The following is a 9,674-nucleotide window of genomic DNA, read 5'->3' as shown; positions in this document are numbered from 1 at the left end:
AAAAAAAAAAAGCCACGATCGTGATCTGCGGCGGCAATTCGGCGGGTGGTGATGGACATTAAAAATTATGAAACCACAATGACGGAGTCTCAAGGATCTAAATCAGCAGCCCTCAAACTTTTGAGGGTTGCACACCCGCCCCTCGAACCAGGCCTGGGAGTGGGACTATGACTCCGACAGTGGGGGGACAGGACACAGACAGGAGTAAGGGGACCAAGGCTGGGGCTGCAGCTGGGGTGGGGCCGTGGCCAGGGGCCGCAGCCAGGTGGAGCGTGGCTGTGGCAAGCCGGGCCTGCAGCCAGGGTGCGGCTCCGTTCCTGGCCTCGCCCCCACCGTTGGCCCCAGGCAGGGAACGGAGTTGCAGTCAGCGGCCAAGGCTGGAGGCTGGCCTGGGGCTGGGAACGGAGCTGCACCGAGGTGGGGATGGGGCCAGGAGCTGGGGCCGCAACTAGAGGTGGGACCGGAGCAGAGCTGGGGGTGGGGAGGAGCTAGGTGGAGCTCCCTTCCCACCCCCTGTGGGAGCTGGTCCAGGCCCCCCCGGTTGTTCCTCCATGCCCCTTAGGGGGGCGCGCCCCACAGTTTGGGAACCTCTGATCTAAACTCACTTGAAAACCACATGCACTCAATTCATTGCCCTGCACCTTCTGTAGTCATTTCGAGCAGTGGTTTTCAAACTTTTTTTCTGGCGACCCAGTTGAAGAAAATTGGTGATGCCCATGACCCAACGGAGCAGAGGATGATGGGTTTGGGGTGTGGGAGGGGCTCAGGGCTGGGGCAGAGGATTGGGGTGTGGGGGCGAGAGCTACGGGGTGGGGCTGGGAATGAGGGGTTCAGGGTATGGGGGGGCTCTGGGCTGGGGCAGGGGGTTGGGGTGCGGGAGGGGGTGCAGGCTCTGGCCTGGGGGTGCAGGCTCTGGGGTGGGTTTGGGGTGCAGGAGGGGGCTCTGGGTTTTTTTTGGGGAGGGGGTCAGGGCTGGGGCATGGGATTACCTCGGGTGGCTCCCAGTCAGTGGCGCAGTGGCAGTGCTACGGCAGGCTTCCTGCCTCTCCTGGCACTGCGGACCATGCTGCACCCCAGAAGTAGCCAGCAGCAGGTCCAGCTCCTAGGCAGAGATGCCCCCCACCCCAGCGAGTGCAGAACCAGTGCTCGGGCAGCACGCGGAGCCGTGTGGCCCCCCCACCTAGGAGCTGGACCTGCTGCTGGCTGCTTCCAGGGCACAGCATGGAGCCAGGACAGGTAGGGACTAGCCTGCCTTAGCCGAGCAGCACCGCTGAAGGGACTTTTAACAGCCGGGTCGGTGGTGCTGACCAGAGGTGTGGTGACCCAGGGCCTTACATTCCACGACCCAGTACTGAATTGCAACCCGTAGTTTGAAAACCACTGATTTAGAGCAGTGTAAAACATTACCATGTTGATTTGATGGTGTTCTATATGTACCTTGCATTAAAGCAAGTGACTTATACCAGGTACAGGGCAACAGCGTAGTGGCTCCCATGTTTCTAGTCTTTCTGGTTTTGAAGCCTTGAAAAAGTGAATCAGGTATAACCGAAGCTCTCTCCTGAACAATGATGGACAGATCAATTATTTTTTTTAAATGAAAGCTTACATTCTGAAGCATCCCTGGGGCGATGTATATATTTGCTACAAATATTTGTCATTGGATCCTGACAAAGTTAGAAATGATTACAACTAACAATGTTAATTAATTAAAAAATAACACATTAATAAGCTTTAAAAGTAGTTTGTAAGAGTTTTGTGGCAATGCATTTCCCAGAGACCCTTTCCTCTTCAATCTTAAAGCATTTACCTCTGAGATCCAGGGAGATTTTAACCAATACGATTGTAACCAAGATGACTGTAACCATAGCTATACAGGCTAGACATTTCCAGATCCAGATCTTTGAACACAGCTCTGAAACTAAGATAAGTTACATAAGTGCACATAAACATTACATGGAAAATAAAGGTACATTGGTAGTTCTGCTTCTAGTCTAAAGCAGGCAAAACATAGAACATAATGGGAAAATAAAAACCAATACTTAAAGGAAGCATTGGGTTTAATTTGGCTTAACATTTAGGTTTAGAGTTAGACTGAAATCCGTTTGAACTAGCACAGAAGTGACACCATTAACTGAAAAAAATTCCTCTGGTATTTGCAATGCATTATTGTATTGGGACAGTCTATTTCAATGAAGCAAACAGACTGAGTGACCAGACAGGATACAGTGGAGTCAGATTTTTAAGGTGTTCTCCTCTTTAGCAGCCAATAAGCCAGGCAGTGAATGATTCCTGCAATAGAATTTATCCAGACCAAATTATACCAAATTAATGTATGATACTGTTTGGTTTCGGTGGTGATTACTCTAACTGCTAACAGCCGTCTTATTACCGAGGCCAGGCGTCCTTTGCCCAGTGCCTGACTGGGGGAAACGATCACCAAACACCCCCTCGAGAACTGGCTCTTAGTGACACCGGCTGCTGTTTTTAGTTTGCTGCGGTGCGGGGGCACAGCACTGACTGGGAGCAGGCAAGGAGCCCGTGGCAAGCTGCCTTAGGCGCTGTCAATGCCAGGTGCCGGGCGCTGCAGACCCCCCGAGCCCGAGCGGGGCGGGCAGTGCTGGGGCCCAGACAGCGGCTACGGTTTCCCCGGGGCAGCGCTGGAAGCGGCAGCGAATCTCGCCGGGGGCCGGGACCTTCCCCCGGGGCTTCCTCCTGCAGGGAGCCCGGCCCGGCCCTTGCCCCGCTCCCGGCAGGGAGATCCCAGCAACTCCCGGGCGAATCCCCCCAGCCCTGTTGCTCTCACCGCGCAGGTACCGGCAGCTCTTACTCGGGTCTCCCCGCTCCCTGGGGGGACTTGGCAGTGGGACTGCCTGGGGCTGCTGCCCGGCCGGGACCAGCGCGGCCGCCGCCCCCGTACTCCCGGTGAGGTCCGGGTATCTCGCTGGCGGCACCGCCACATGCGTGGCAGCCCCCGGTGGGAGCCCCGGGCCAGGCAGAGCCGGTTCCCCTGCCGGGTCCGAGTCAGCCCCCGAATCGCCGCTCTCCCGCGTCAGCAAGCGGCGTGGAAGCGAACCCAGGCTCCCCATCGCCTCCTGCTGCAGCGCCAGCCACAGTTTCCCGCCCGCGCCCTCATTCAAATCTCCCGCCAGGCTCACCTCAAAATAATTGGCCGCTCTTGGTTGGCGCCCCGGACCACGGCTCTGCAGCGCAGGGACCAGCCTGGGGCCGCCAGAGCAGCGTCCGGTGCGACGGATCCTGAGGCCGCCACACAGCCCTGGCTGCTCAGGCAGCCCTGGGGTCAGCTGCACCAGCGGTTGCAGCTGTGGAAGTCAGGGAATCCCTGACCTCCATAAAAGACTCGCAGCCTTAAACAATACATTGAATCCGTCCCCAAAATGCAGCACGGACCCTGAGATCATTTAGAAACCAGTGTAACTAGCTTTCCACGCCCTGTGCTTCCTTCCTTTCATCTTGTTAACAGGGTGACTCTGTTTACCTAGGTGCTAGTTCAGGACAGGGCTGCAGGCTAATTCACTCATTTGCTAACAGAAAGCAAAGAAGTGTCAAAAGGTCTTGTATTTTAATCAGGCCATTTCACTTGTGTGTTAGTTTAGTTCAAAGGCAATAGTAATGGTATTGTCTTCACTTATCTATAACCTGTAGCATTACCTTATATATGTTCCTGTAATTAGTTAACCCTAGATCAACTAACAGTATGTAATTAGATTAACTAACTGTAATTAGTTACAGTTAAATTGGGGGGGTGGAGGTTTACAGTTGTAATTAGTTAAAATCCTAGATCAACTAAGGCCTTGTCTACACCAGTGGTTTTCAAACTGTGGGTCATGACCCAGTACTGGGTCGTGGAATGGAAGGCACTGGGTCACAGCGCCTCTGGTCAGCACCGCCAACCGAGCCGTTAAAAGTCGTCAGTGGTGCTGCCTGGCTAAGGCTGGCTAGTTCCTACCTGTTCTGACACCGCGCTGCGCCCCAGAAGCGGCCAGCAGCAGGTCCGGCTCCTAGGTGGAGGGTGCCATGGGGCTCTGTGAACTACCCCCACCTCGAGCACCGGCTCCGCACTCCCATTGGCGGGGAACCAGCCAATGGGAGCTGGGAGTGGTGGTGCCTGCCGGTAAGAGCCACGGGGAGCGGCTAGCGCGCCTCCGCCTAAGAGCCAGACCTGCTGCTGGCTGCTTCCTGGGCGCAGCACGATCCCCAGTGCCAGGAGAGGCAGGAAGCCTGCCTTAGCACCCCCATTGCGCCACCGACAGGGAGCTGCCCAAGGTAAGTCTGTGCCCCAATCCCCTGCCCGAGCCCTGAGCCCCCCCAAAACCCAGAGCCCCCTCCTGCACCCCAAATCCCTCATCCCTGGCCCCACCCCAAAGCCTGCACCCCCAGCCCAGAACCCTGACCCCCTCCTGCACCCCAACCCCCTGCCCCAGCCCAGAGCCCCTTCCCACACTCCAAACCCCTCATCCCCAGCTCCATTGGGTCACGTTCATCAACAATTTTCTTTAACTGGGTCACCAGAAAAAAAAGTGTGAAAACCATTGGTTTACATTACACTGTTTTGGCAGTGAAAGGCATGTCACTTTTGCAGACAAAATTCTTCTGTTTTGGCAACAAAATAAAACCACCTGTATGAGAGGCATAGGGCTTTTCGCAGCAAAGTTTTAGTGACAAAGAATCAGTGTAGACATCATGCTTGGTTTTGTTGCTGTAAATGGCTTCCAGGAGGTGTTCTATAATGCCCATCCTGACTGCTTTGGTCAGCAGTTTGAACTCCACTGCCCTGCACAAGCATCCACTGCTTCCCTTTTAAAGGCCCAGGAATTTTTGAAATTCCACTTCCTGTTTGGTGTTGTTGGGGTCCACTAGGCATAGCTACCAGGTAACTCGGGAGAGTGGAAGGCCAAAGTGTCGATGAAACTCTTTTGCTCTGGGCCTACCTGAACCCCCAAACCCCATCTTGTGAACTCTCACCTACTTCTGTGTTAACTGCTTACATGTTAAAGCAGAAATGTAAGGGTCAGCTTTTCTCTAGCATACAGCTGCTGTTTTGCTCAGACTGCTGTAAACAGGCCTTGCAAGGCCAAAAGATAAGCAGACGAATGAGAACTTTTCTAATTGTAACGGCTAGAGAAGGGAGGGGTGGGAGTAGTAAAAGGGAGTAACAGACAAAGGCTTACACAGAAACTGCTTGAAGTATAAAAGGTAAAAGTTGTTTGTATTTGTTGCACTGGATTTGAGACATGCTGGTCTCCTAGTGCCATTTCAGAGCTCTGAAATAAACTTGGCTTGCTTTCTCCCCTCGGTGTCTTTATTGGTGCCAAGCACACCGGGCGACGGACCCCTGTTTGCCATCTCGAGGCCTTTTTAGGCAGGCAACAGTGTGGAGAACTCACATCTCATCTTCCCAGCTGACCATGGTGGCTCCATGAGGCAAATGCTCCCCCTCTTGGACCACAGCAGAACTGTTGGATCTGCTCAGTATATGGGGAGAGGAGGTTGTGCAGTTCCAGCTGCACTCCAGCCATAGGTACTTTGACACGAAGGGCAGATTTCTCATGGCTTGTGTGATAAGGGCTATGATCAGAACATGGTGTAGTGGTGAGCAAAGATAAAGGAGCTGAGGCAGGCATACCAGAAGGTAAGGGAGGCAAACCATTGCTCCAGTGCTGCGCTGAAGATCGTCCGCTTCTATGAGGAGCTGGACGCCATCCTTGGTGGCCTCCCCATCTCCACCACCCAGAGCCCCATGGATATTTTGGTGGGACTGGAGGCGGTGGACAATGGACCTAACCGTGAGGACGAAGTCGTGGCTGAGGAAGTGGACTTGGAGGACAATGTGGAGCCCACAGCAGGGTCGTCTGGTGGTGCGGCAAGTCAGGTACTCTCCACTCCGGAGTTGTCTAGCCAGTCCCAGCAGTCAGTCTCCAGCGAGCAAGATGCAGGAGAGGAGACCCCGGTAAGTGATCTTTTTGAGTTGATGCTGCTTGGTTATACGATGTACAGGTATCCTTTGCTCTGTATACTGTAGAAGGGGGTGAAAGTATAGAAATGTGAAAGACTAACTGTGTTTGAGTGTGCTCCACATTCCCCTGTGCAACTAAGTAGTGCAGCAGAATAGTGTGTTGATGCACACCAAGATTTCACGGGAATCCTCCAGAGAGATCTCTAGGAAACTAGCCTGGAGGTACTCGCCAATCCTCTGCCAAAGGTTCTTTGGCAGAGCTGCTTTGTTCCTTCTCCCATTGTAGGAAATTTTCCTGCGCGACTTGGCAATCACATGTGCAGGGACCAAATCAGCACACAGGCGAGCAACATAGGGACCAAGTCTGAAGCTGTATGTGTGCAGTGATGCACCCTTGCATCGTTACTTACCCTCAGGAGTGAAATATCTGCTTCAATGACCCCCACTTATGGAAAACGTTGGCAGAATTTTCAATATTGTCCCTGCTCACCTGCACTGATCCCCCTGAAACATCACCTACACTCTTTGTCCCAGCTTGAATGCCCACCACCCACCCAGGCCGAACTTACCACGTTTAGGGTGTTCGCCAAGATCTGTGCTTGCCAAGGATCAGTGAGAAAGTGATTGGTATGTTACAAGAAATGTATTTTACTGTGATGATTCAATGCTATGCATGAACTAACAATCATGCTTCTGTGTATTGTTTCATGTGCTTCTGCAGATGTGGCCTTATAGAGAACCCCCTACACTAGAGCATCTAGGCCATATAAGGAAGTGACCAAGACCGCACAAGGAGGACATGTTCCGTGAGGTGCTCCAATCTGCTCAGGCAGAAAAAAGGGAAAGCAGGGAGTGGAGAGAAATAGAAAGGCAGGACAGAAAGGAGAGTGCAGAGCATGTTCAAAAGGCCCATGAGCAGATGATAAAAGTCATGGAGGAGCAAACAGATGCTGAAGTCCCTCATCACGCTACAGTCAGAACAGATGTGTGTCCCCACACACACACACACACACACACAGCCAATACAGAACTGTTTTCCATGCCCTTCCCAAACTTCTCCTACACATTCCTTCCAATTTACTGGAACATCTCAGTATCCCGTTCACTCCGCCCTTTTAGACAGCTTCCAAAATTATAGCTGGACTTATGCACAGCTATGAAAATCTCCACTGCCCTGCAATGCTACCTCCCTTCCCACCTATCTTTTTGTGTGTGCTAATTGGTGTTTAATAAAAACAAACTCTGTAAAAGATAACCAAACTTTATTTGTGTCCTACACATAGTGATTGCTGCTGGTAGTAAAACATATACATGCAGTTTAATCATTAGCTTACTGCAAATCCCGCTCAGGAATCATCACAAGTGTTAGGCAAAATAACAAAACTCAGATTAATGGAGGATGGCAGATGACTGTCTAGAAATACATATTACTGGTTCTCATTATCAAAATGTTGCTTCAAAGCCTCCCTGATTGGAATCCCGCTCCCTCCCCTTTGTGTCCCTCTAATAGCCCTGGTATCAGGCTGCTTAAAATCAGCAGACAAGTAATCTGCCTCAGCAATCCACCCCTGGGCAAACTTTTCACCCTTAGCCTCACAAAGATTATGGAGCATGCAGCAGGCAGCTATGACCATGGGAATGTTTTCCTCACTTAGATCTAATCTGCCATAAAGGCATTGCCAGTGCGCTTTTAATCTGCCAAACACATTCCAGGGTCATTCTGCATCTACTCAGCCTATTGTTGAAGCACTCCTTGCTGCTGTCCATGTTTCCTGTGTAAGGGCTTGGCTACACTGGCGCTTTACAGCGCTGCAACTTTCTCGCTCAGGGGTGTGAAAAAACACCCCCCCTGAGCGCAGCAAGTTACAGCGCTGTAAAGCGCCAGTGTAAACAGTGCCCCAGCGCTGGGAGACGTGCTCTCGTGGCAGCGCTTTGAAGTTTCGAGTGTAGCCACGGCCTTAGGCTTCATGAGCCAGGGGAGTAAGGGGTATGCTGGATCTCCCAGGATCACTATGGGCATTTCAACATCCCCCACTGGAACCTTCTGGTCTGGAAAGAAAGTCCCTGCTTGCAGCTTTCTGTACAGGCCAGTGTGCCTGAAGATGTGAGCATCATACACCTTCCTAGACCACCCTGCGTTGATGTCAGTGAAACATGCGCAGTGATCAATAAGAGCCTGCAATACCATGGAGAAGTACCCCTTTCTATTGATGTATTCCGTCACAAGATGGTCCAGGGCCAAAATTGGGATATGTGTGCCATCTATCACTCCACCACAGTTAGGGAATCCATTTCTGAAGAGCCATCCACTATTTCATGCGCATTGCCAAGAGTAACAGTCCTTCATAATATGATGCGATTAATGGCCCTGCACACTTGTGTTAATGCGGCACCCACAGTCAACTTCCCGACTCCAGACTGATTCGCGACTGACTGGTAGTAGTCAGGAGTCTCCAGCTTCTACACTGCGATCGCCATGCACTTCTCCACTGAGAGGACAGCTCTTATTTTGGTGTCCTTGCACCACAGGGCTGGGATGAGCGCCACACACAGTTCCAGGGAGGTGGATTTTTGCATCCAAAAGTTCTGTAGCCACTGCTCGTCATCCCAGACCTGCATAACGATCCCACCAGTCAGTGCTTGATTCCTGAGCCCAAAAGCAATAGACCACCATGTGCAGCTGCTCCGTGAACGCCAAAAGTAATCTGGTATTTCTTTCGGTGGCACACAGCAGTTTGGCAACTCTGATTCCTGTTCAGATTGGGAGCTCGTGATACACTGCATGATCATCCACGATGTGTTAATAACAGTTACTACAAAATTGAGAGCAGTGCGGGATCCATCCTTTCACACACAGATGGTGGGCGCACAGTAAATGGGGCCATTGAAAAATGCTGTGAAACGCAGTTGGAAGACTATGAAATGCTGGGACAGAAAATAATGCATCATGGGATGTTGAGCCCACACCCAAGATGTGCTGTGATCCACTTCGCCTTCCCAAAAGTCCTAGCTGCAGAAAGTGGTAAGTAGCACAGTGGGATAACTACCCACAGTGCACTGCTCTCATTGTCGATACTAGAGCACCAAGTATGGACGCGCTCTGCCGATAGAGGGAATATACCCAGTGTCTTATTTAATGTCAAATGGGTGCTTCAGAAACTCAGCTTTGGTTTTGAACCAAATTGTGTTTTTAGCCTGTGTGGATGTGGATCAAGTTTTGAAGCTTGCCCCTTGAAGCTGTGATCTGGGTATCAGTACGACAATGGTGTTGCTTGGCTGCCATGTCTCATATTGCTCTCACCTACATCCCACTGCTAGTTACACTCATTCCTTCCTGCCTCATTGCTCACCTTCTGTCTGAAAGGGAGAGGGAGGCAGCCATGTCCACTAGTCACAGACCGCTGGGAGAACGTGCAAGTTTACATTTGATGCGAAGAAATGGAGAGGCAGCTGTCATTTATGTACTGCTGGACCAGCCTGTGTTGTCTCACTACCTCTTCCAATGGCTTTATATGGATATAGAATAGAATAGGGAAGATAACTGATTTTTTCAGAACACTGTATGGGGGATCTGGAAGTCGAAAAAATAACCTTTGTCAGAGATGAAAGCCCTGAGACTTTTTAGGGCATTTCCATTCACCTGGCAGCCTCTTGGAGGTAGGCAGGGCTTAAATTCTCATAGAGTATTTCCTGGAGCCCC

At 51.6% G+C, this 9,674-nt stretch overlaps 1 protein-coding gene across 3 annotated transcripts in view; it reads right to left on the bottom strand.

The window, feature by feature from the left end:
* Window positions 1-3,101, bottom strand: part of LOC113408079 (C-type lectin domain family 2 member B-like) — an 8,377-nt gene extending 5,276 nt beyond the window's left edge. Inside the window, exons 1-2 of one of the 3 annotated variants that reach the window (XM_026660249.2) lie at window positions 2,804-3,101; window positions 1,808-1,918 (exon numbers count right to left, since the gene is read on the bottom strand). In XM_026660249.2, coding sequence (XP_026516034.1) covers window positions 1,808-1,918; window positions 2,804-3,086 — 394 coding nt within the window. In that variant the 5' untranslated portion in view covers window positions 3,087-3,101. The remainder of the gene's footprint in view (window positions 1-1,807; window positions 1,919-2,803) is intronic. The other 2 variants (XM_029913599.1, XM_029913600.1) reach the window with 2 other exon arrangements.
* Window positions 3,102-9,674: the final 6,573 nt, after the last annotated feature.

This window comes from Terrapene carolina, unplaced genomic scaffold, assembly GCF_002925995.2.
Source record: "Terrapene carolina triunguis isolate 2854851 unplaced genomic scaffold, T_m_triunguis-2.0 Scaffold740, whole genome shotgun sequence".
NCBI lineage: Eukaryota > Metazoa > Chordata > Testudines > Emydidae > Terrapene > Terrapene triunguis.
This window is presented reverse-complemented; position numbering and strand designations above follow the sequence as displayed.